Below are 26,915 nucleotides of genomic sequence, written 5' to 3'. Positions count from 1 at the left end.
TTCGTTTCAAGTATATTTGCAATCTTTATTAAATAAAATCCAATGTCATTGCTTTCACTGAACAACAGGTAAGTGCATTTTTTTTAAATTCATATCCATACAGTACAAACTTTCAAATCGTAACATCCAGGAAAAAAAATAATAAATCGATCATATGCAAGGATTGAAATCGTGTTGTAATGTGTCCTCTTCAAACATGGTCACCTTTTAATTTCATAACAAGTCAGTATTCAAGAAACACCATAAAAATACTGAGCTAATTACCACACAGCAGAAAAAAAAATTGTGTGCGCACACACACACACACACACACACACACACATACACACACACACTCACACACACTTCCTCGAAGGTTTCATATGACTCCTCTGGAATGAGATGTGTGTTGAAGGGCATTTAAATGTGTGTTCTTGAAAATGCACAGTGACCGAATTGAAATTCTGATGTGACGTAAGTTCTGTGATGATGACCTCCTTGTTCACCACGCAAAGAGACACCTATTTAACTGAGCAAGTGCTACACACATACACACAAAGCATTTGAGTAAGCAGGACAGTGTGTGTGTGTGTTTGTGTGTGTGTGTGATTCAGAGGGACTGGACCGTTGCATTAAACATTAAAAATGGGTTTTCTGTGCAAACCAGAGAAGTGAAAAAAAAAAGCAGGCTGTGTAGCAAATAATAATAATTCAAAAAGGGGCGGGGTTATGGTACCCTTTCAAATGTGATTGGTGCATTGGGCCGTCAATCAAAGCCAGCCAAAAATGTCAATTCTTGGACCCATATAAACCAAAATCCAGGGTGAGGACTTAATGAAAAGCTATTCTAATGTAAAGTCTGTAATATAGTTTTGCATATAGTTAAAGATTTACATTTTGGAATAATAATTTATTTTCTTGCAATCTTATCATGAAACAAAGGGAAAAAAGAAAAGAAAGAAAGGAAGAAAGAAAAGAATGAATGAAAGAAAGATAGAAAGAAAAACCTCCAAGTGCCAGTCTTACCCAAGCAGGAACAACAACAACGACAACAAGAACACCAACAGTAATAAAATAACAATAATAATAGAAATAATAATAATAATTCTATACACCCTATAAATGCAATGCCCACTTCTCCAGAGAAATACACACTTCAAAACTTCAGTTTGAACAAGCCCACGTCGTCAGTCACACCAGTTCACTGAGTTGTTTGGCTTCAGTATCAGGATTTCAAGAGGATTCACCCATAATTCCAGAGCGGGCAAGCAAAAAGTCAAAGGGCCCTAGTGGGACCAACGTCCCTCCAAATAGGAAACATGAAAAAGAATATGTAAAATAAATGACAAGAAATCTCAAAATTTAACTAGATCACCCCAAGGGAAAGAAAGAAAGCAAAAAAAAGCAAAAAAAAAAAAAAAAAAAAAAAAAAAAAAAGCTCAGGAATGCTACTTCATATGCCTTACATTCAAAAAAAAAAAACAAGAACAGAAAAAAACTGGAAAAATATTAAAAAGAAAAAAAAAAAGAATGAATTGAATTGACCAAGTGTAGTGGAGGAGGTTTGGGGAAGTGTTACTCATGAAGGAGCTCCTGGAGACAGTTGGGAGATTTGAAGACCTCTGGAACTTCTGAGTCCAGCTTGCAGATCACTTTATAGATGGCCTTCTTCCAGGAAGGGTCCACGTCTTTCCCGGCCACGATGGCGTTAAAGAACTCACGCAGCGTTATCTGAGCCACCTCCAGGAATCGGTCAGGAACCTGCAGGAAGAAGGACAGAGAAATGTTCAACGTTAAGACAAATCAAGTCCTGCTGTCACACTGTTCTGATTAGAAGGGATTGTTGTCTTCATTTATTCCTTAGGGTGTGCAAACTTTTGCACTTGCTACACAGCCCTACTATTTGGCACCTGTTTAATATTGTGCAGATCCTGTCAAGGCATGAAGGACTCCACAAGACCTCTGAAGGTGTGCTGTGGTATCTGGCACCAAGACGTTAGCGGTAGATCCTTTAAGGCTTGTACATTGAGTTCATGTACATGAGTCTACCTAAACATTACTAAACATTCCCTGATCACGGTGGAACTGATCGAGGAACATAGGATAAAACCTTTAGAGCTCTTCAGAGATCCTTCTTGTATTATATATACTTTAAATATGTATATATATACATATATATATATATATATATATATATATATATATATATATATATATATATATATATATATATATATATAAATGTTTTTGTCCACCTTACTGATTGGTCATGTATAGAATTTATGTTTAAGCACACACACACACACACACAGTTTGACGGGCTTGAGGAAACACAATGATATGTGGCATTACACATCACATTGTCTTGCTCTCACTTCCTAAAAAACAGCTTTCTGGACACACTGTCTTGTGGAACTTCCCAGTATTTGTACAGCTTAAGTAACACACATATGCACACTAATCACTGGAGGGGAAGTGAATATAGGACAGGTGTGTGTGTGTGTGTGTGTGTGTGTGTGTGTGTGTGTGTGTGTGTGTGTGTGTGTTTGTGTGAAATGCTCATAAATAAGAGGTGAACTAACTGTCAGGCAATGTTTGAACGTACTGTACGTGTGTGAAACGTAACAAGGTAAGAAAGAGAAAAGCAGAAGAAGCCCCAAAAGCAGAAGTTGTCTAGGGAGTTGTCCACTGGCTAATCTGTTCCCTGTCATGTATTTAAGACACCGCAGGTCACCGGTGTAACTCTCATATCCCTCTCAAAAGTGAAAAAACCCTAGTTCACTTCTCTCAAAAATGAGACAAGCGTTTCTTAAGAAGTGGAATGTGCTTTTAACGGCTAATCCCTGAGCTTAATGATTTAGCTAGCTCGCATGCAGCTGTTAATGCTAGGATACGATGTGAAGGAACGGCGTCAATAGAAATGAGACAAAACGATCAGGATTGTACAAACTGTTTACCTCAAAAGTGACGGTTAATTACAAAGATGAGACGCAGATTTCACTTCGACGCATTAGGCGTCGTTACAAATACAGATATCCTGTTCTGGCAGATTTACACAAACAGCAACAATACAGAATGCTGTGTGGAAAGTTTGAGTTCATTCTCTCTCTCTCTCTCTCTCTCTCTCTCTCTCTCTCTCCCTCTCTCTCCCTCCCACACACATCAGGTCAAGTTCTTATACTCTCTTAAGGGCTATGTGTAAATGTGACTACAGTCTGTGTGTGTGTGTGTGTGTGTGTGTGTGTGTGTGTGTGTGTGTGTGTGTGTGTGTGTGTGTGGGACCAAAACTGCACTCCTCCTGTGCCCTGCAGACACTCATCAACAGTGTTAGGACACACCAAGGTTAGTGGCAATGCACACACACACACACACACACACACACAGACCACTGCTATCTTGCAGTACTTCTTGGCAGAGCACCTCAAAACCCACCCTGTGTGAGGAAGGGACCTGTGTGTGTGTGTGTGTGTGTGTGTGTGTGTGTGTGTGTGTGTGTGTGTGTGTGTGTGTGTGTGTGTGTGTGAGTGTTCTGTCTCTAAGTTACACATTAAACACTTCTACAGAAATGAAAGCAGTGATCATTGAAAGTTTGGCTGCAGGAGCTGGAGCTGAGCAGAGTGGCGCATTGCTAAGAATACTCCTGCACGGAATTTCTCCTGATGCTTTTGCTACGAAAGGACAGCGAAATGCTGACTGCGGGGAGACGCCAATGTCAAGGAGAAAAAGGGTACCGGTATTTTAGATCCTCTTGACAGAGAGAAGGAGAGGGAGGGAGAGAGGAGAGAAAGGGGGAAGGTGGAAGTAGGCAGAGGTAGAAAGCTTGTGTGTGTGTGTGTGTGTGTGTGTGTGTGTGTGTGTGTGTGTGTGTGTGTGTGTGTGTGTGTGTGTGTGAGAAAGGTGCAGCCGGTTGGGGATGAAACCTGAGGGGGAAGGATAGAGTGATGGAATGAAAGGTGAGAAAGACAGCAATGAAGATAGACCGAGGGAGGAGGGAAAAGGGGAAAAAAGAAAAAGAGAAGCGAGAAGCTTGTTCTTGTCCTAAACACCCTTTTTCCCAGCCTCATTTGGGAAGTTGTATACATCTATATATCATGCAGTTGTCACTAATGTGTGTGTGTGTGTGTGTGTGTGTGTGTGTGTGTGTTCTCCAGTTTTGTCTTCATACTGATTGCTTTATTCGCTGCGGGACTTTTGTCCCCAGGCGTGTAAAGGGTAAAGAGGACATTTGTACTTGGCATGAACACACACTTATTTTTACACCTTTTTTCATTACTAAAATAAATATATATATATATTTGTAAAGATGTCATAACAGCAAGAAACTGGACAATTCCTAGAAACCCTGGAGACTCATAATAAACAAAAACAAACATTAATAAATATTACAAATCTCTAAATCAGAAATATCCTAAATATCTTCTTACGGAAAATGGTATTATTTGTTATAGCGTATTTGTTCTGTTTATTATTAGCGTATGGCGCGTCTGTCGCGTGCCAACGAGTTGTTGAGTTGTTACTATAGCAACCACAACTGTCAGAGCTGCTGTGAGAGAAAATTAATCAACACATTCTGACCAATCAGAATTGAGAATAGAGCTCCGATATAAGGAAGATTTAAGTTTTGAAAAAGAGATATAATGTGTAGAAAGGTGTGTGTGTGTGGGTGTGTGTGTGTGTGGGGGGGGGTGATGGTGTTGGTTGCATTTCAGATTAACACCTGTCAAGTCTCCTCTGAAGTAGCACATAAACAGCTCTTAAGTGTCATATGGTAATGATAACAGCATAAGACACAACTGTGATATTCACACACACACACACACACACACACACACACACACACACACACACACTGATAAATCTTATAGTCCTCAAGCAGGTGTTACTGGACTAATTGCTGCTGTAAACACCCTTGAGAACTGATTAACATTAAAAACTTGGAGTCTAGTTCCTGAAACACGCTCTGACTTTAAAGGAGGTTTTATTGATTTTTTTATTTTATTTTTTTACAAAACCGAACGAGAAAGATCTCACACGGAAAACAGTCTTCCTCTGTCCTCCGCTTCGCTCTGCTGACAGAAAGCTTTATGGGATGTGAGAGTTATGTTTCTCAGATGGGACAGACGGCTTCAGATTTCCTCGGCTTTGATTAGCCAATGGGACATTGTCCTGCCTGAGCTACGGCTTTAAATCTGCCGTTATAACGCAGCACAAGCTGTCAAGCTAACTTTCACTCAAAGTGGGGAAAAATGTGAAAAGGCCGATTGGTGATGGGGTGTGCTAAATCATATGTAGCTAAGTGAAACTTTCAGTCGGATTTATGGCAGGAGAGAGAGAGAGAGAGAGAGAGAGAGAGAGAGAGAGAGAGAGAGAGAGTGTATGGTGTGGTGTTGAGACAAGAGAAGGGAGGGGGTTTAGTTCTTTGACACGATCTTATTTCATTTGGGAGCATGTTTTTATTTGTTCTGCACTGGCCAAACAAAAGCTGACCCTGAGAGATAAAGGCAGCGATGGCCTTGAAGGATTCACGGACCCCACATGCTCCGAGCGCTCCTGGTTAATCCCTAACCAGTGGCCTGGGAATGCGAAACGGAAAAATTCTCATGTCAACCTGTCCGTTGGAGACGAGCTGGGAACTGCCCAGATACTCTCTCCTGGATGAGGGTGTTCATTCATCCTTATAGTGACTAAACAACTCATTTTTATTTATTTATTTATTTTTACATTTTATCTGGACTTGTCTTTGGAAGTTGAAAACACTTCCACACGATTTCTGTTTCTCAACGATGCCCTAAACCCAAGCCATGTTTGGTCACTTGCGTTCCTATCAGTGACAAATCGATAGCCGTGGAGGACGAGCCTCGATAAGCCTCTTTGTGTCACAACATCCAAACACTCTCAGTCCCAGTTTGTCTATCTAGTTCTCTCGCTCTCTTTCTCTCTCTCTCCTGATAAACATTTTCCCTGAAACCAAGGCTCCCAAACCATGCAGCCTTGAAGAGTCCAGCGGGAGATTTGCCCTGATAGGCAAACATTGCAGCTGAGTTGGACATTCTAGCATGGCCTTGCCACACACTTGTTTTTTTTTTACTCTTAAGAGCCAGTGAAAGGACATCCAAGTCACGTCATCACTCTGTTTCTCAAGGTGTGTGTATGTGTGTGATGTTTCCACTGGTCCTCCAAGGACAAGGTCAGAAGTAGATAAAGAAGTATCAAATGTCTATCTAATTCTTGCGATGCTCTGATTTACTGTACCTTGCCACACAACCGGCATTAAATACACCATTATATCAGACATAATAACATTAAGACCACTGACAGGTGAAGGGATTAACACTGATTATCTAATTATGGTGCCACTTTTCGTGGTGGGGGGTTGTTGGGGGGGGGGGGGTTATGTATCAGGCAGCAAGTAAACAGAGAGATCTTAAAGTTGATGGTGTCTCCAAAACAGAACAGTGGGTTGTTCCTGGGACGCGGTTGGTATCGCCTACCAAATTTGCTACAAGGAAGGACAACTGGCTCCTGCAGTCAAATCCCACTGAAGAACCATTGGTGGTCTTAATGTTATGGCTGATTGGTGTATATTATAAAAAAAATATTTATATATAAGCTCAAAGTAAAGATTGCTCAGAGTTTAGTCCTGCTAACGCCACTGTAATGCAAGCTAGGCAAATTCATGCAAATCTCCGTTTGATAACATCGGAACACCTGAGACGACATCTTGCCGAAGATGTTCTTGTGTCATGCGTCCTGCCTGCTGGATATTTTGTCTCCACTAACATAAATACACATTAATAGCTGTTCTAACCTCTGCTCTCTAGCAGTGTCGTGAGCAGATTGTGATGTAATCTGCATTACAGATGAGGCCCGAGCTCAGATGAGTTTTTTTTTTTTAACGTCCTCCACATGGTGCCCAGATTGTGTTTGATTCGGGGCACACGGAGCAAAGCGGGGTCACGAATCAGGTCCCTGGAGTCAAAGCATCACAAGTGTGTGTATAATGGTGTAGAGTGAGGGGTGTAAGTGTGTTGGGAGGGGATGTGGGTGTGTGTTTTCAAGAGTGGGAGCTGAGACATCTGGAGCGTGTGAGGAGTGGAGGACGTCGAACGACAACAAAAAAAAAAAAATACATGGTTTGTGTGGGTATGTGTACTAAGCAAGATATAAAGTAATCAGCACTGTTACTAGTCTCAAATGGATTATCGTTCTCTAACGGCGCATCCTGATGTGTTTTATTTCTCTTATACTACATAAAACATTGATCGCTTAGAATGTTTTCAAACCAGGAACCTCTTTCTTTTCCCTTTCTTTAACAAGCATGAGGTTAAAGCTAAAGATCATACAGTGCACAGAGAGTGGAATCTCCTTATGTTCGAAATCCTGAAAGTTCTGTGGTCTAATACAGAGTATTTCAGAATATACTTCTAAGTTTGTATATTCGGCCGCTGTTGCAAGGTTAGAGAGGATGCAGCAGATTAGCAACGGGCCGAGGATAGAGCCGAGGGGCACACCACGGGGGAAGCGTGCGACGCATCCAGCCAGCACTGATGGCCACCATCTTGGCGCGATCTATTTGGGTGGAAAAAAGGGACGTGGGAGGACTTGAGACAAGGCCATTGGCGCGCTCGTCCTGCCAAGTGTGTGCCAATCTCCTTGGCATGCAACGTGCACCGTTGAGGTTTTGGGGTGGTGGGGGGGGTCGTCTCTTTTTTTGAGCATGTTGAATGTGACAAGCTGTTCCTTTGCATCTCAATATTCAAGATGGAGAGAGGAGCAGGTGGAAAGGGAGGACAAGAGGAGGGAGGGAGGGAGAGAAGGATGGAGGAAGGGACGGAGAGATACAGAGAGGACAAAGAAGAAGTCAAGAAAGGAGGGAGGAAAGACATGGAGCGTGTGTGTGTGTGTGTGTGTGTGTGTGTGTGTAAGTGAGTGTGTGAGTGTGTGTTTTTCTCTCAGACCAGTGTCAGGACAGCGGTCTTTACTAGTGATTGAGGCCACTTTAGATCAATTCAGATTAAAAGCAAAGACCAGATCTTTCAATGTCAGCCTGAGGGAAAGGGTCTGGGATGGCTTGTGAACTCATCACACACACACACACGAACACACACACGCGCATACGCAGATGGAAACCACTCCAGAGCACGCTAGTCAAACTTTGACAAGGTCACGTCTAGATCCGGGGGTAAAGGGCCAGGTTTCATCGGCAGGTAGAAAGAAGTGTTTGCGCAATTAAAAGAACAAGTTGCAAATCGCTTTTTGGGGACACTGAAACCCGAGTCCGAGATCCGACAGTTTTTTCACCTAAAGTGCACAAAAACATGCAAAAGTGACAGTCAGCGGCTACACGTCTGAATCAGATCCTTTTGTCTTTGCTAAATGGCTTATCTGGTCCGTCGTGTCGAGGGCAATATGAGAAGAAGCAGACGACCTCATTCAAACCCAATCCAACCCCACCTGCCCCGGGCCACGGGGGAGAACTGCACTCTGGCACTAAGTGCTTCTGTCTGGCACAGACAAGACTACCTGGAGTGTGTTAGGCAAGACGTTCCAGCCTGCAGGGAGACCGGCAGTCATACACGTACAGCTCGGCTGTGTCAAAAACGCTGAAACAGGTTCGCAATGTGTTTTTGTCTTGTAAGTCTTAATAAATGTGATGATGCACTGGAGATGTGAATAGGCTGGTACTAGATCAGCAACACACACATACACACACACACACACTCACACACACACACATTCTACATCATAAGCATAAGCAATGCACATTATATTACATTACATAAGCTTTTTTTTTCCAGAAACACGTTTCTATTTTCGTTTCACATGCGTCACTCACGTCTTCTAAGAAACGTTCGCTTTTAAATCCGTACACGTCCAGCTGTAGGTTAATACACTCGTTTTTAATCATCATATCCTTTATCCTTTCTATAATTAGGAATTAAATAAATAAATAAATAAATAAATAAATAAATAAATAAAGTGCTTATCGTTCAAAAATAATACGAAAAAATTGTAATAAAAAGTAAATGAATACATTTTTAAAGAAATAGTTTTAAATTTTTTAAAGAAATAAATAAATAATGAATATTTTCTTTTTAAAATAAAAAATAAATAAGTAAGTGATAACAAGAACTAAGTTGGATGTTCTAGGACGGGAAATTCATCGTTGTGTAAACAGAAAGTACAACCTGTTTTTTTCTGTAATAAATAACATTTAATTGGTAAAAAAAAAACAAAAAACTCCATTTTATCACTGATGAAAACCAGAACAGACTGAAAGATTTAAGATTGTTCTCGACTCATGAGTCAAAAGCGATGTGGACTAGACAGAAGGATCAGGTCTGAATGTGAATCCTAGGTTACTTTGGGAATCTGAATCACTAATAAAAACAGAACTTAGACACATATTAAAGGCCTGATATGATTTGAGCAAAAATGTGATGTGTTTTTGTTTACTGAGAGGCGGAGTTGAGGAACACAGAGCAAACAGTCAGAAAGGGACAGAGTGAAGAAGAAAAAACAGAAAGAGAGTGAAAGAAAGAAAGAGAAAGAGAGAGAGAGAGAGAGAGAGAGAGAGAGAGAGAGAGAGGTGGAAAGTAATTAATGAAGATGCTTTAATTGCTGATTGTGCTCGCTGTGCCGTGAGGGGAAAAATATGTCATTAAAACTTCCTAATGGGCTCAAGAGAGGAACGGAAAAGGCATTTGAAGAAGATGAAAGGAATGAAAAGAGCAGAAGAATATGATGGGTGCAAAAGCGAGAGTGCGAGAGAGAGAGAGAGAGAGAGAGAGAGAGAGAGAGAGGACAAGGGAAGTAGCAAACAATAATTACAAAAGGCTTCTCAAGGGAGCGAAGAAAGAAATCAGTGACAGAGCTGATTACCATCAAACTAGAGAAAAGAGACAGATGGAGGAAGAAACAGGACACACTCACGTACATACGCTAAAGAGACTCGCAAGGTGGAGCTGAGTACATGGAGCAGGACGAAGTGTGTGTGTGTGTGTGTGTGTGTGTGTGTGTGTGCGATGCTGAATCAGCTCAAGCTCGTGTTTCGAATGGTGATCTAGCCAGGTAGGGAGATTGGGTATCTTGGGGACATGTAAGTTCACAACCAGCACAATTTCTGCCTCTACATCATATCACACACACACACACACACACACACACTCAGACTCACTCACACACACACAGGGACACACACAGAGTACGGTCAGGTGGGTTAGTTTGTAAAGATTTGCATGTCCTGGCATAATTTCCTTGTGCAAAGTTTTGATCAGCTATTAGATCCATCAGACACCTGCTGAGAAAATCCTTATTATGCAAAACATCGCCATCTACCTCCCGCCAACACACACACAAACACCCTGTGTGTGCGCGCGCACATACACGCAGGCCAGGCAAAACTTCACAAACAACAGTAGACTTATTCACCCATCTCCTCTCCATAGGCAAATCTCTCATTTATATATGAAAATCATCTCGAGTGTGAAACCTTAAGTTCCTGCAGCCTGAGAAGTGTGTCTCTGTGTGTGTGTGTGTGTGTGTGTGTGTGTGTGGGTGTGTGTGTGTGTGTGTGGGCATCGAGTGTGGAGAAGGAACAACCTCTCCTTTCTTTCTATAGGACAACAGTCAGTAAAAGAAGAAAGGTGGTGAGATCGAAGAGATAAAGAGCAAGAGGAAGGAAAAAAAATGAAAATGGAGTTTATAGATGAAAGGAGTGTGTGTGTGTGTGTGTGTGTGTGTGTGTGTGTGTGTGTGTGTGTGTGTGTGTGTGTGATAGCAGATAGCAGTCAGAAAGGCTACCTGAGAAGAGATAAGTGTGTCGATCGGGAACGGCTACTGCGTTTCAGGCGGAAACAGGAAGTGGGTTTGAACTGACAGGTATTAGCGGCAAAAAGCATTATGAGGTAAACTAGCCTGTAGCTAGATAGTCTGAGGTAAATTGTATGCTATCTTTTAGCTAGCTGGTCTAATAGCTAGCTAGTCTGAGTTAAACTAGCCTGTAACTCGCTAATCTGAGGTAAACTACATGTTCACTTGTCACTAGCTAGTCGAGGTAAGCTGTATGCTAGCTGGTAGCTAGGTAGCCGGCTAATCTCTTCAAGCAGGAGGTATGTTTTTAGACATATCACAAAATGTAAAAATTAACCTGAGTGCTTGTTTCAGGTTAAGAGGTTAACTCCTGCTAATATGGTGCAATGTTTATAAAATTAAAAACTTCATACGTTGAAAATCTGAAACAAAACGTTCTTTACAGCTGTGGAAAACGTTAGCGATTAACGCGTTAGCTTACTTTGGTGCTGACATATTTTCTGTAGATAAACGTTGAGAAAAAAAAGGGAAAATTAGCCCTGAATTTATATATAAATGTATTGTATATTCAGGATATTTTCACATGATATATTTTCTCACATCCTGGCTTCACCTTCACGTTTTCCCTCCAGCTCTCTCTTTCTCTTGGTGACCCTATCTGTCTCTCTCTCTTTCTCACTCTCACTTTACTTCCTTCCAACTTCCAACTGCCCATTTATCTCTGCCCAGTATCGCTCTCTCTCTCTATCTCTATCTCTCTGTTTCTGTTTCTCTGTTTCTCCCTGCCATCAGTCCCTTCCTCCCTCTCTCTCCCTCTCTCTCCCCCATGTCTTTCTCTTTTTGTCCTGCTCTCTCTCTCTCTCTCTCTCTGAAGCAGCAGGACTCATAACCTTGCTCTACTCCAGTGTGAGGTGTTTTCTGACGAAGTGCTTTGCCAGCAGACCTGGTCCTTCCAGGGGACTGCACTAACCTTCCGGACACATAGGACACTCTCTCTCTCTCTCTCTCTCTTTCTCTCTCTGTCTCTGTCTCTCTCTCTCTAATAACTATGGCACATTAAAATCTCAGGCATTCATTCTTACAGTGTCCAAATGATTCCAACTAGGCACATACCCAGCACATTTGTGCACATCCTTTCATTCTGTGTGTGTGTGTGTGTGTGTGTGTGTGTGTGTGTGTGTGTGTGTGTACCTCAAAATCATTGGCCTTGTTGTAGTGCATGTTGAGAGCTCTGAAGAGCTCTGAGTCTCGGCTGACGGCGATCTCTTCAGCCCCTGTCACGCCGTCGTTTATGGCCTGCCTGGCGAACTTCTCCATCTGGATGTAGTAGAACTCCCGAAAATTACTGAACCACTTGATCAGCTGAGACGTGATACACCGGTTAAACTGGGAGACAGGGACAGAGCGAGAGAGTCCATTAGATACGGACATCTGTGCTACATATAACCTGAAATTAAATACCATTTCAGTGCCATTTTAACGATGTAGTGAAGGATAGGAAAACGATTAGCAGCTAAGGCTCCCGGATTAATTCGCTTTTTTATTGCCAGCGTCTGCGTATGCGACTGTAGTGAAAAGGAGGGGGAATGAATGATCGAAGCTTGTAGTGTGGGAGTAAAATGTGCAACAAGATAGAGAACATAAGAAATACAATCAATATAGAGGGAAGGCCAAATATGAGAAAGACAACAACAACAACAACAACAACAAAAAGTCATGGTATTCTTTCAGCACTGAAATAAAACACTGAACTTAAAATAAAACAATTAAATTAAATCCACTTTTCAGAGTGTTTATTACAAAGAGTGATTATTTGAGTCTCAAACTAATTTGTCCCTTTTCCTTTTAATTCCTCGTCTCTCATCAACAATGTGATTATTAAATAATTACACAAATTAGCGGTCGTGTAGGCATTCCTATCAAAGTGGTAAAAAATGTAAATGTTTATAACACTGCATATGAAAATATATTTATTTATTTATTTATTTATTTATCACCTTTTCCTATTTTCCCTCCTGAGTCTTCATAACCAGTATATAATTCTGAATTTATTATATTTAAATCGTCGCTTAATCTGCATTTTAGAGAAAATAAATTATGGAGTATTTTTTTTTCTTAATACACCATGATACATTGGCACATTTTTCATCCAGTAAACCTAAATAAATAAAAATAAATATTTTAAATTAAAGTAAATTAAGTAAATAAATAAATACATACAGTGAATGAAAACACACACACACACATTTATAAAGTATTATGCATATAGATAAATAATAAAGAAAACATAAAAGTAAACAAACAAGTGACGTGACGGCGTGTTTCGGACGTATCATGACGCTAGACTGTAGAAATTCTGTCCTTGTTAGCGAGTATTCCTTTGGGGAAAATAGTGTTTGGTTAATTGTTAATCAAATCTTCATAATCACTGATCGTGTGTCAACGCAGAGAAATATCATTAACATCATTTACATGAATAAAAGAAAAGCCTCCCTCTCTCTCTCTCTCTCTCTCTCTCTCTCTCTCTCTCTCTCTCTCTCTCTCTCTCTCTCTCTCTCTGCACGAGTCGAGGAGGCAATCTGGAAGGGGGTGGTTATGGGCAGCCCTCAGCTGCAAGAGCCCCGGATGGATAATTGAGCAGAAAACTGATAAAGTCAACATAAAAAAGAGCATATCGGACCCACGGGGAGTTCAAACATCAGCTTAAACCCATTCACCAATCAACGGCCTGCCTTCATCTACCGTTCCCCCCGCGGGCATGATCTCTGCCAAATTCAATACAACCTTAAACCGTTTAAGAGAGCAGTGGGTTACAGTTCATCAGGGCAATGAACCCACAGAGGAGGAGGAAGGGGTGGGGAGGTGGTAGGTTTAATAAAAGAGAGATAGAGATTGAGACCAAGAGAAAAAAGAAGCAAAAAGAAAACTCTTCTCACAAACAACAGATGATAAGAGCTAAACGGGCCCCTCGTACCCCTTTAATTAGCCCCTCCCTTTAAAAAAAGGCCCCCTTTCTCCTCCTCATACTCCCCCATTTTCTCCTTCATCTCCCGTCTTTCAGAAAAAAAAGATGACAAAACGATGGGCAAGCAGCCCTCTGGGGAGGGGAAGCAGCTTTTACATGGAGATTAGACAGTACTATTGTTCAGATGTAAGAGAGGAACGGAACATAGACGGAAAGAAAGAGAGGACAGAGCACGCTAGTGACCAAGGGATGGACGATGGACGGAGAAGAGATACAGAGTGACAAAAAAAAATGGGGGGGGAACAAAGGCACAATCGAGCAGACAAAAGAAATGCAGACGCTGTTTGCTAGCATTCAAAAAGTACTGACACAAGAGTCAGGCTCGAAAACATACAGAGAAAGAGAGAGAGAGAGAGAGAGAGAGAGAGAGAGAGAGAGAGAGAGAGAGAGAGAGAGAGAGGGCAAAAACTAACCACAGAAATTTGGAAGTGAAAAAGTTAGATGCTAGCATTTAATAACTAGCTCAAAGTTTTAGCATGAATGATTAGCTGTCTCTCAGTATTGCTAAATAGATTAGCCATGTGTGAACTAAAATCTCTCAGAATCTCTGTTTCTCTCTCTTTCTCTGTCTCTCTCTCTGAATCTCTTAGTCGTTCGTTATTGTTTCAACATGTTTTCATACATATTGTCTGCTTCACAGACTGAAAAACAGGAGGACAAGAAAAAAAAAATGCCTCAAAAAACAGACAAGTGAGTGACCATCATGAGGAGGTCTGTCCGATCTAGCCCAGCCCTTTCGACCTGAGCATGTGGTTTGACAGACGGGTGTGTGTGTGTGTATGTGTGTGTGTGTGTGTCTTTATGATGAGCTCTAAATCACTGACAATGACCTCATCACTCACAACAAAGACCTTTCCTGTCACACCACCGGAGAGTGAAAGAGTGTGAGAGAGAAAGACGGAGAAAATGTGTGTGTGTGTGTGTGTGTGTGTGTGTGCTGAGAGAGGGGAGGCATTGTTATTACTGTACAGTCCAGCACTCTGAAGTCATCTGTGTACTTTTCTTTTACCTCAATATCTGTAATATCATGCACCAGCATTAAACCATATCACACACACACACACACACACACACACCCACACACACACCCACACACACACACACTTCCTGCTAAAGGATTAAAGAAAGGGGAAAAAAAAACATCCCTCTCCACCCGAGTCGTAACAAAGCCACCGTGTAAAAGAAATGATACTGTACATTTTTTGGCGATGTCAAAGTTTTGGCCCCCTGCCATTTGACTATAAAATCAATTTTCCCTAAATGATGTGGAACTTTCAGCACTTTCTTTGGAGTTCCCTGATAAGCAGGAACGCCACAAGATCTTTTCTGGATGAAAGCTTTACAATTTTATAACAGTTTTAGTTTCCTAAATTTGAATTATTTTACACATCGTATGGCTAATTCAGAAAATACAGAACACACCAATACAGAAAGGAGATGAGTTTAAGGTCAGCTAGCTAGCTTGCTTACGTATCAAAACACAGCTGCCGAGCTGTTCTTTCTTCATTAAGTTTCACGTTTAAAAAAATCAATCAAGTTTTGTTTCTATTTAAATGACTGTTGTGTTGTTTTAAAAGGAAATTGTAACAAGAAATGTTATATGACTAGCTGCATGTTTTCCATCACCTGTTTTCATTTTAATATATCTTCTAAAAAATAAATATTATTATTATTATTTTTTTTATTTTTATTATTATTATTATTATTATTATTATTTATTTATTTATTTTTTTTGTTTGTTTGTTTGTTTGTTTGTTTGTATTACGACTTCATATAGTATCTGCTTTATTTAAAAAAATGCTTGGAATGAGTGACTGAATTGTGCTTTGAAAGTTCAAATAAATTCAAGACAGAAAGTAAATTATTAATTAAAAAAAACTAAAAAATAAATTAAATTAAGCAATCATGATCTTCATCATCATCATCCTCCTCCTCATCCTCCTCCTCATCATCATCATCATGCCATTAGGATGGAAGACAGTTCACTACATTTTGTGTTTTTCTTGTAATCTTGTAACCAAATCGTCACCCCCCCACCCCCCACCCCCTCACTATTTGAGTCTTAATGAAGGTTAATAACTTTAATATTGGTTAATGCGTCTCGTTAGTGCACAAAAGCCGAGCGATCTCTCACAAAAAGCTGACTCTCGTTTACCTCCTGATGTGTGACTAATTCCAACTAACTCTATCAATGTGGGTCAAAAGTCAACAGGTCTCTAACCACTTCAATTAGTAGGCTGTTCCAGAGTGTCCGTTTGCTGTCAGTGTCATGTTGTTACCGACCTCGGATCGGTGACGATAAACAGAACGGAAGCTACGAGAACGTCGTGTTCCCACCGTTCTTATCCTCCAGATAATCAGAGCCTATTAAGACAGAGGGTCATCTTTTACATGCAACATGCTCTGCATTGATATTCATGAGATATGGAAATATAATGAATGACTAATGAATAACTATTATAAGGACAGTGGCGGATCCCCATGAGAATGGAATTACGGGTTGGGGGAATTGGTGTTTGAGAGAAGAAAAAAAAAGATAAAATCCATGCCGTCTATTGTTCCACGATGCAGTCGTGAACAAAGCCGCGCAGAGCCGAACGCTGCCAACAATTTGACCTTGTTTCGGTGTTATGTTAATCTAGTTCAATTAAGCAGAACCTTAATGCTAGCGAGGATTATGGAAAACGGGTCTGTGGGGTTCGGATGCACTCAGAGGGCCATTATCCTACCTTATGTCATAATTTGATGATTTAATTTGAAGAAATGTATTCGTTGTGTTGTATAGGAGCGCGCTGGGGATTTTACAACACTTCAAATTCACTGGCAGGGAAATGAGATTATTCATGATCGATAGACCAAATGCAGGCAACGTCAGGTAAATACTGTCTGGAAGAAGAAGAAGAAAAATAAATGTGTGGAAATGTTTGTGCATTTGTATATCTCTACGTACGTAGGTACGTACGTACGTACGTGTGTGAATCGGCTTTCCCTTTAAGATGCGAGCTTTGATAAAGCCGGAGCTCGCTGAACGCCTGCATGCTAAGAGTTTGTGGGAAATAGGGAAATGGTTTGTTTATGCTGAAATGGCCGGCAGCGCAGAGGTGAAAGACTGATAAGAGCTTTTTTTGATAGGGAAGAGAACGCTTGTTTAAGACTTAGGGTGAGAAACCTAGCAATCTGAGCGAGTCTACAATCTACAAAAAAAGTTAAAGACTACAGATTTAAAGATACAGGTAAAGATTGTAAAAATCCTAAAATCTTTGTGTGTAAATATGTTAATATCTCAGGCATTATATTCTCACACCGAGCACTTGTGGAACGGTCCAAATATTTCATAGCGGCGATCGTGTTCAGCTAACACACGACACAGGAAACGATCACCCGTGTGAAATATTTCTAACGTGCCACGAGTGATGTGTTCGATTTCCTGACGATCACGAGAAGATGAAACGCAAGCCTGCACGTTTTCCTATTGTTTCCTTTATTTCTGACACTCTCGCTTCGAACGACCGGCCCTGTTACGCTAATTAGAGATTAAAGTCAATAATTCATTTTTAGCGTTGGAAAAGTTGTCAGTTCTGTGTAACAAGAATCAAAACGAAGCCTGATTGCAAAGACACCTTGTGATAAATGAGACTGTTGCATGGTTGGATCGTTGAAAAAAATGTATTTACAAAGGCAAATCTTGGCATCGCTGATATAATTGGAGGTTAGGCCATGGGATTAGATGTTGTTTGTTGCCTCTGTACTAGTTCCCCGTGGGCAAAGTGTAAAAAAAAAAGAGGAAGTTTGTTGGTTCATTTGAATAAGATGGCCTGAATGTGTCACAGGGTTTTAGCATACACAAAACACACACCCTGTGTCCTGTGAAGCTTTAATCAAATTGCTTGAGAGGATCTTGGGAATTTGATCAAATACATACTTGCTTATCCTATCCGTCTTACTGTCCAAATACCCAACCGCCCACTCATCTACCTGCCTTGCAGCTGCCCCAGCTCATGCCGGTATGCTTTTTGTCCCCTCAGAGTTAATCTCCGCTGGCCTTGACCAATAGCAACAGCTGTGGCATTTAACATTTCCCTAACACCACCAGTGGGCTGCCCAACGTTTGTAAGTGAACTCACCTGGACAAGTGAGGTAAGCCGACACCATGTCACCCCCCTCCCCCATATTTTAGCAAGATGTAACAATTCAAATGTTAAAGGTCAAGGTTGACGGCAGTGCACTCACCTTAACGTCTGAGAAGAACATCTTGAGCATGTTGGAGCTGGGGTACCTGGTGTAGAAGAACATGAGCTTGGCCTTCTTCAGGTGATTGGGGGAAAGCCCTTCCTGAATGTGCAAATGAGTGGGTTAAGGAAAAGCAGCCGAGCCCCGAGCAGAGAGAGCAGGCAGGATTTGCTTGCCATTGTCATCATCATTACTCAAGGTGCTGCGCCGTCACGGCCAATATACCACCGCAGAAAAGCCAGTTTTACATGAGAAAGCCATTACGTAGGCAAAGCGAGCAACGTCTTTCCCTAAGCCCTAAGCCTCAGCCAACCTCCTCCTTCAGATGTAAAAGAGTGAGAGATTGTTTGCATGTCACCTACAAATACAGCGGTAAGCACTTTTGAGAAGGCCTCAAGGGACGATAAAAAAGCCTGAGAACCCCAATCTTTTTTTTTTTTCTGTTTTAGCTTCAGTTTGTGTGTTGTCGTCACTTTTGTTGAAATGAAGCAGAACTCTACACACACACACACACACACTCACTCATTTTGCAGACTGAGCTCCTGTTATGGCATCATGACAGCAAATTTACCACCCCATTTCATTTCTGTAGGCAACGATTTGGCCAGGAGGTTCGAGGGCTAGCGAAGAGCATCTAAAGACGCCCCTTTGAAGCAGCGATACGACTGTAAAATGACGCGTTTGTCATGTAAATACAGCTAATCACAAAAACATAAACAAGTCTTATAAAGTGTGCACACATTCAAAGATAATGCGGATTCAGACCGACCACGAGTGGAGTACTTCACATAATTGAGGGATAGAAAAAAAAGAAATGAGAGAAAAAGAGAAAGGGGTGGAGGGGGGTTTAGTTGGAAAAGCGCATCTTTGTCTTACCCACCCTCTCTCTCTCTCTCTCTCTCTCTCTCTCACACACACACACACACACACACTCTCTCACATACACTCTCTCTCCCTTTTTCTCTCACCATCTGGTCTTGCTTTATGAGCACAAAGGCCAGAGAGAATGAAAGAGGGACAAGCTGCTCTTTTCTTTCGCAGCATTACTTCATTCAGCGCTGTGAATGAATGGATCATGACGAACCACAAAAAACTACATTTCAACATGAAAGCTGATGACAAGTTTATCACAGGGAAGCACAAATAAAAGTTACAGGTTTGCAGCATAACACGCAACAATGAAATTAAACGCTAGAGGGGTTTTTTTTTCTCTCTCCCTAATTACTTAGCAATAGAAGCTGCATTTATGGATGGGTAATCTCTGTGAAAGTTTATAGTGATATGACACGACTGGAAAAAAAAAGCAGAAGTAGAAGGACAAGAAAAAGAAAGTCGCACCAGCTGACCACTTAAGCAGTATTTATGGGCTATGGTTCATGATTTGATAAAAAAAACACACAAACAGAGTTTTTTTTCATGTGATTGTTGTTATGATGTAGTGATGCAATGACATGAGGGGAGATGAGATGTGTCGGTTATCAGTGTTTTCACTTTGCGTGGGAGGAAAAGCTGAAAAACTGCTTGGCCAGTCGTCTGGGTGTTTCAGTCCGATCTGCACTTTTTCCACCATGCGTTCTGCATTCATCAATAATCTATTTAAGCTAAGAACGCATTGTAAGTGCGAAGCGGGCACCGAGTGTGACATTCCTGCAGAGGACGTTCTCCTGCCCTAACCTCCGCCACACAACAAAATGGCTGATTATGCGATTTTGCCAGACAAAGAGTCCTCCGCACCCTCCTCCCCGGCCCTGCCTCTTCTGAAACCAGCTATGGACCCTTTTGTGTGTCTGTCAAACATACTGGCCGCCAGTTGCCTAGTGGTCACGCTGGGAGAAAACTTTCACCTGCCGCTGCTTGTCATTTCACAATACGCAAACGCTATTCTCAAACACAATATCACATAACTGTCTCTCATCCATAACCGGAACCGTAATCTCATCCTAATTGCTTCCGAACTATTACCCCATCTCTAAGTCCATGCTAACCCCGTTTCCGCCCGAGCGTTCACAGTTTAACCCCATTCCCAACACGTCTATAACCCCATTCCCAGGCTAACAATCCCAAACAAACCCAAATTCAACCCCCACCTCCCTCTCTCTCTCTCTCTCTCTCTCTCTCTCTCTCTCTCTCTCGCTCTCTCTCATACCTTTAGTTAATCTTGACTATGTAATGCCTTAAGCACATTTCAAACCCAAATAGCATTTCCATTTCTAGCACTTTCCTCAAGCATACTTAGATCCTATATTCAGGCCAGTATGCCTACCGCCTTTCCTTCTATCATTTCTCCATCCAGAGCTGATGTACCATCTGTAACAGAAGCTCCATAATCCTACCTGCACTTCCTCTGTCTAACAGACAGCTTGGTTTTACCCGTTTGTTCATTGTTTTGCCACTAGATCGAGACTTAGACGGCATTACTGTAACAATTTAGGGCGATGTTCACTTTTTTTCTGTAACTATGTGACTTGTTAGCTTGTGTTGTTTTGTAACTAGACCTAGAATAAGTACATGCTACTAGCAATTATCAGTCGAAATCTAAAATTGCGTTGCACTCCACCTTTTCTTTTTTTTTCATTTTCTCTATACAGCCTAACCATTTCCAGTGATTTTTTAAAATTGCTACATAAAAACGCACAGCACTTGCAGCGTACGGTCATTGTTTTAATTGCTTTCCATTTCTCTCTTTTCCTTTATTCCTCTCATGCCGCTTTCTTGATGGGGCGGCTGTGAAGAGCGTAGGGCCCTTGGCTCGGCAGACAAGACGAGGCAGTGTAATGAAAGACAAACATACAGCCGCAAACACCTGTTAATGCCTGCTTCAAAGAAAAGAAAGGAAGGGGGAAAAAGACAAGAAAAAAAAGAGAGAGAGAAATTGTTTGGCTGCCAAGCAACAGCTGAGGGCCCTCAGGTTGTTGACCGATCTTTATGAATCCAAAGGGGGGGAAATGAAAAGAAGGGATAATTGTTCCTCCGTCTTTTTTTTTCTCTCTATAATAGGATATGATGAGGGTTGAGAGAGGTGGAACCTGTCAGTCATAAAAAACAGACAGCAGGTTAGACTTTGAGTCCTCGAATGAACCTCAAAGTTTGACAACAAAAACATCTGTCATGGTTGATGCCAAATTATACCCTGAGGAGCTAAAAATATTTTGAATCTCTTCAAGTGAATTTGGATTTCTATTATGACCCTGTTTAAGCACCAGGCTTATTAAGTGTACAGGTGCTAGAATGTATATTGACTTAAATCGGTAGCCTGAAACACAAAGCACTTTAGCAAGGGACCATTCTATGTTCAGGAGCTTACCTGAAACCTTTATACCCTTATCATGATGCCATCTAGACTATGGAAATTTGAGCGACCTAAACGCGTTTAAATCGATGTCTTAAGGCAGGGGAGTTGATGGAAAAAAAAAGAATTTGAGTTGGAAATAGAGACGCCAGTGTGACTTAACAAAAAGCCTATAGGAGGCCACTTAGGGAATCAATAGTGTAGGTCTGAGCTGAGTACTTAATAGTACACAATTAAACAGTGGATGGTAAAGTGAGTAGCACTTTAAAATGCTCCATCTATTACTGAAAGGATCTATCACCTCTGACATTTAGGAGAACTGAGGCCATTTCTCAGTTTTACAAATGCAACACATCAGAATTTTTGTGGGAATCCCCGGTTTGAATATCAGCATTAGAAGAATAGTTTAAACAAAATGTTTAGTTAATGCTAGGAAAAGGATATTGCACTTCCTGGGTATGGCGAGATGTCAGACATGTCCTGGAGGTCTCCACACTCTGACTTAATGAGTGACAGAGACAGACTCTCAGCCGTGCTCCCTGGGTGGGTTGGCGAGCAGGACCGGGTGTGCCCCATATGGTGGTTAGATGCCATCTTGGTCCGTAAGCTGGTGGTCTCCCTAGAGAGGTCCATGGAATCAGGTGAGCCTCTGTCTTTGCCCAGGTACCCTATTGATGGGGCACCAAGCGGGCCCTGAAAAGGGTACCCCATTAGAGGGAGGGGGAATGGGTGGCGGAAAGATGGCGGGCTAAAACCCATGTTGGCTGACAGAGAGGAGGGATGGAGGGAGGGATGGTGGTGGCCTCCGTGAGCACCCACTGCTGAGGACTGGTGGTGATGCTCTGCTGCAGACTTCCTCACCACTAAAGGCAGCGCCTCTGTCTGATCATTGGCACTGGGGAGCGGGACTCCACCAAATGACTCATGTGGGCTGGGGATTATGACGTCTCCAAAGCACTGCAGGCGCTGATTGGTTGTGTGGAAGTTGGGGTTGTCCCCGTTAACGCTAAAACGATCCTGAGGTGCAGGAAGTGGCGGGAACACCTGCGGGAGAGGCCGTGGAGGTTTTGCAAAGACCTTCACTACAGTGTCTACCACCTGAGACATGGCAGAGTTCAATTCCTGCTTCAGGGTCTCTGCCAACTGCTTGCCTTCTGCATGCATAGAGGTTGGGCCTTTGCCCCTCAGCGAGCCCTCTTTTTTGGGCTTTTCACCATCCAGAAGAGCCTGTTCTCTTAGCAGTGCCCGTGCTCTGTCTAGAAAGTGTCCAGGGTCCAAGTCTGACATCTCATTATCAGAACGATCAGCAGCAGAATTGTGTCTGGGGCGCTCATCAACGTCTCCGTCCATGAGCCCGGCATCAGAGCGAGCACTGTCTTCAGAGAGGTTCCCTCCATCGTGGTCTGGGTCATTTCCTTCAGAGTCAGTGCTGTCATAAATCTGAAAGAACTTCTCTTGCAGCTGGCGCAGCTGTTTCTGCATGTCCTCGAGCTGCAGCTTGAGCTGCCTGCGTTCCTCCACCTTTTGCTCCTTGCGCACTGAAACCAGCTGCTGGAAGCTGTGCTGCTGCTGAGGAAGCTTCTGCTTGCGCTTGTTCTCACGATAGCCCTCTCGTGGGCTGGGTGGCTGCTGAGGTCCTTCATGTTCCCCTTCACCATCCCGCTCTCGTTCCCTTGAGCTGGAGTTTGATGGCATCATGACATTGGGTGAGTGGCTCATTCCACGAATGATGTTCTCCACACGAGCTCGCTTAGCTCGGAGGTGTTCATCATTAAGTCGTTCAACGTCAAAGTGACCCAGAGCTGGGCGGCTGAATGGTGAGAGACACTCCTGAGGGCTTTCCTGGGATGAGTTACTGCATGCATCCTCTTGGGGCACCTCGGATCCTGTGCTGGAGAGAGCACTACTAGGGAACCCCGGCTCTACTCCTCCCCCTGTTCCATTTTTTGCCATGTTGCTCTTTAACAGCTGTGAGATGATGGTAGCACCAGGAAAAGGCATCATTGTGTCCTCGTATGAGTTGGCCCTCTTAAGAAGTTTCCGGAGCACATTGGACTTGGTCTCATTCGAGTCCCCATGTCCAAGTTGCACCCCTTGACACTCTAGAATGTCTTGCTCTCCACTATGATGGGCATTCATGGCCCCAAAGATGTTGGCGGATTTTGATGTGCGGCTGGTAACGAAGTCACTAGAAGCTGCTGATGTCAGCGTGGAGGTCGAGCCCACGGTTCTCTTCACGCCTATGTCCACTCGTCTTCTTTTGGTCTGTCGGTTTAGGAGGGACTCACTGTCATGGTCCGGCATCCCTGGTGATACTATTGAGCCATTTCAAGGCCAGGGATCACACTCTTTTGGTAATTTCCTGTGACCTGACAAATGGATGGGGAACAAAAACAGAAAACGATTGATCAGCATAATTTTACTTGCAATAAAATAACTTTTAGGATAATTAAACAGGTATAAATTGTGTAAACATGCTTTATGAGTTAAATAGTCTCGATGAGCGATATCAATCTATCGATCTTTTTTTTATCTGTATTTCAATATGTCTGACATCTCGCCATTCATATATATATAAATTATTGTGCAATAATAATAAAAATATTAGATAGGATTATTTTCTTCTAAGGACATTGTACACTTTATTCATACTTTAAAAGTAAGAGTGTTGCAAATATCCCTTAAATATATCTGTGTAAGATGAAGCTGGTTTATTGCAAATTATCCTGAACATACGCATTTGCAAACAGGAAATTTGATTAAATTTGGTCAGAACACTGGAACAGGAAGTCTAAGCAGAGAAAAAATGGGTGTACGGTGGTGGGTGTGGATGGAGGAAGGGGGGTTTAACACCTCAGCTTTGCATACATGAGCAAAGTCCTACATTGTGTATACTGCCCTAGTAACAAAAACAAAGCAACAATTGTCGCTTCTCATGAAAAACAACAACATCAACAAGAAAAATCTGCATAAAATTATGTTAATCGCCTTTCTACTGTCCTCGTTTGTCAGGGATTAGCTTGGTAAGGGCATTAAAAAAACTTATGGAGGAAAAAAAATCACGCTGGATATCACAGAAAAAAAAGATGCCACTGGTTATCGTGTTTATCATCGCGTGCTGTTCTTTTTTAAACAAAACACACCAATTTCCATGTGATATATTTTTAATAAATATAAAATATATAATGTTTTAATAGCACTTCTTACTTTTTTGCTCAGTCCCTAAGAACTTTAAATGTCTCACTATGTATAATATATTTTTTGAATTAATTTAATATATAATAATAAATAAATAAAATGTCATGCTCAGTTTTTTGGATGAGATTATGGGTTTTTTTCAGCAGGATCTTTGGTAGGTCGTAAACTAAAGTATTGTTTTATTTTATTTTTTTAGTTTCCAGTTTCTAGGAGTTGTAACTTACACGGAATAATTTGTTGTAATAAAAAAAAAACATGCATTTGTATCAAGACGTAAAAAAAAATTAAAAACAAAGAAAATCAAACGGATTAAGTGACCATCACATATGATGATACTCTGAGATTATCCAAGAGAATAATGTCTCAGATAGGAGATATTTGTACACTGACTATGTAAACTACGTCCTCTCTCTGTCTTTCTCTCTCGGTCTTTCTCTCTCTCTCTCTCTCTCCTTCTTAATTTATTAAAGCATTTATTTCATTTTCTCTCAAAAGGCTTTAACCGGAGTGGAAGACAAACAAATCCAGTGCAAAATTGACTATGGTCCTTTAACACAGTGAAGAAAAAGCGGCGCATGTCCTTATTTTATTTTTTTACATGAAAATTTTCAATTACGCATTTTTGTGACTAGAAGAAAAAAAAAGAAATTGATTTAAAAAGCGACAATATTTAGAAAATAAAAACAGTTCCGGTTGGGACGCTTGTAATCTATCAGTACTTCTTTTCTTTTCTTTTCTTTTTTTTTTTACCGGGACAAACACTTGTGTTTATATAACCGACGGATGACGGACGGATGGATGAAGGCGAAGGTCGTCCGTTTACGCACAAGAAAACAAGACGAAGCTTATAAACAATGCGCGATCTTGTCCTTTATCAAGCGCGAGGCGGCTTCCAGCACCTGTCTTTCGTCAGAGCGCACCTGTCTCCCTGTCCGCGCATGCGCACACGGTGCACAATTTCACGGAATTACAAACGAGGAACTAAGAGAGGATTGAGAACTTCCAACTTCCTCTAGGTCGTATTTATTGAAACTGACAAACTCTGAATGAAGAAGGGAAAGAAAATAAATAACAAATGACAGTGAACAGTTTGCGTGGAGCAAATGATAAGAATGTATAAAACACAAAAACACAAAAACACAAAAGTGCTTCAGACTCTAAGATCCAACACTTTCGGTAACATTCAGGGTTTGAAATCTGCTCTAAGTTTTAATTTGGTGTGTAATTGATGTACTGAATGTAACGCCGCAACAAAGTTAGCGTCAATTCAGCAGGTCCCCACTTTTCAGCATGGACACGGGATCGAAGGTGTTAGAAAGTGACTAACCCGAACCCAGGCACTAAAACCCACAGGGGAATTGAGCTGAAGTGCCTGAACGGGTGCAGACAGAGTGATCTCGTGGGAACGGGACGGATCGGAGCACCGTGAGAACTCCGGGAGAAAGTGCGCAAAAAGACCAGAAACGCGCGCGGCTCCAGAAGTGCGGATGATAACAGCGGAGAGACCTGAGACGTGTGTAACGCGTAACGGAGAAACTACGACGTGGAAACAAGACTACATCACCAACAGCCTTAAACTCTCCATGACAAACCACGTCATGATCAAAGTATTACAAGATTACTCTTTAAATTATAGCATTGATAAGATTATTATTAACCCTTCCGAATTCGGTGCGTTCAAAGGGCTTGTTTTTTCTCTATAAACTTGATCCCGCATTGAGATTTTTGGGTGAACTCCATGCGCTAAGTGCACTCCGTACTTTCTTACTTTTTCTTCTTCTTCTTCTTTTTGTCCTCCGTGAGATTTTATTCGTGTTTCTAATTTATTATAAGAACCAATAAACACAACAAGAAAAAGCTGTAATATTCAGCAAAGGGGGTCACTTACCTCTGCAAATCGAGCGTGAATGGGAAATGGAAATGTCCTCTTCTTTTTATTTATTTTTTTATTCTGAAGAAAGAGGATCAAAACCGCGCGACAAAATATTCTGCCCAAGTAACGGGAGCGAGCGACGCGCGTGGGAAATGAGTGTGTGTGCGTGTTAGTGTATGTGTGTGTGTTTGAGAGAGGGAGTGAGAGAGAGAGAGGGAGAAAAAGAGAGAGCGGGCGAGAGAGATGTGAAAGAAGAGTAAACGCGACACACACACACACATATACAGAAAAAAAAGAGATTTCTTCTCCTCTGTGGAATACGGAGCTGAGTCTGTGTGTGTCTCTGTCTCAGTGCGTGTCTCGGGGTGTCCGGGAGCGCGCGCCGGCTGTGCGGTGGCGACCAAGAAGCAGAAGAAGAGGAAGCAAAAGAAGACGGATGGAGAAGAAGGAGGAGAAGAAGCGCTCTCTGCACGCGCTCCTCCGACTGCAGGCACCCACTTAAAGACGCG

At 41.8% G+C, this 26,915-nt stretch overlaps 1 protein-coding gene across 1 annotated transcript; it reads right to left on the bottom strand.

Moving 5' to 3' along the window:
* Window positions 1-26,915, bottom strand: LOC132854642 (prospero homeobox protein 1-like). Its single transcript, XM_060883192.1, has 5 exons — window positions 26,422-26,915; window positions 21,780-23,704; window positions 18,047-18,154; window positions 11,983-12,177; window positions 1-1,740 (listed from the first exon to the last, which is right to left on the bottom strand). Exons 2-5 carry the CDS (start codon window positions 23,637-23,639, stop codon window positions 1,555-1,557), a joined length of 2,349 nt encoding a protein of 782 aa, XP_060739175.1. The 5' UTR covers window positions 23,640-23,704; window positions 26,422-26,915; the 3' UTR covers window positions 1-1,554.

This window comes from Tachysurus vachellii, chromosome 12, assembly GCF_030014155.1.
Source record: "Tachysurus vachellii isolate PV-2020 chromosome 12, HZAU_Pvac_v1, whole genome shotgun sequence".
NCBI classification, from domain to species: Eukaryota; Metazoa; Chordata; class Actinopteri; order Siluriformes; family Bagridae; genus Tachysurus; species Tachysurus vachellii.
The sequence above is the reverse complement of the archived record's forward strand: the minus strand, read 5'-3'. Positions and strand labels throughout refer to the sequence as shown.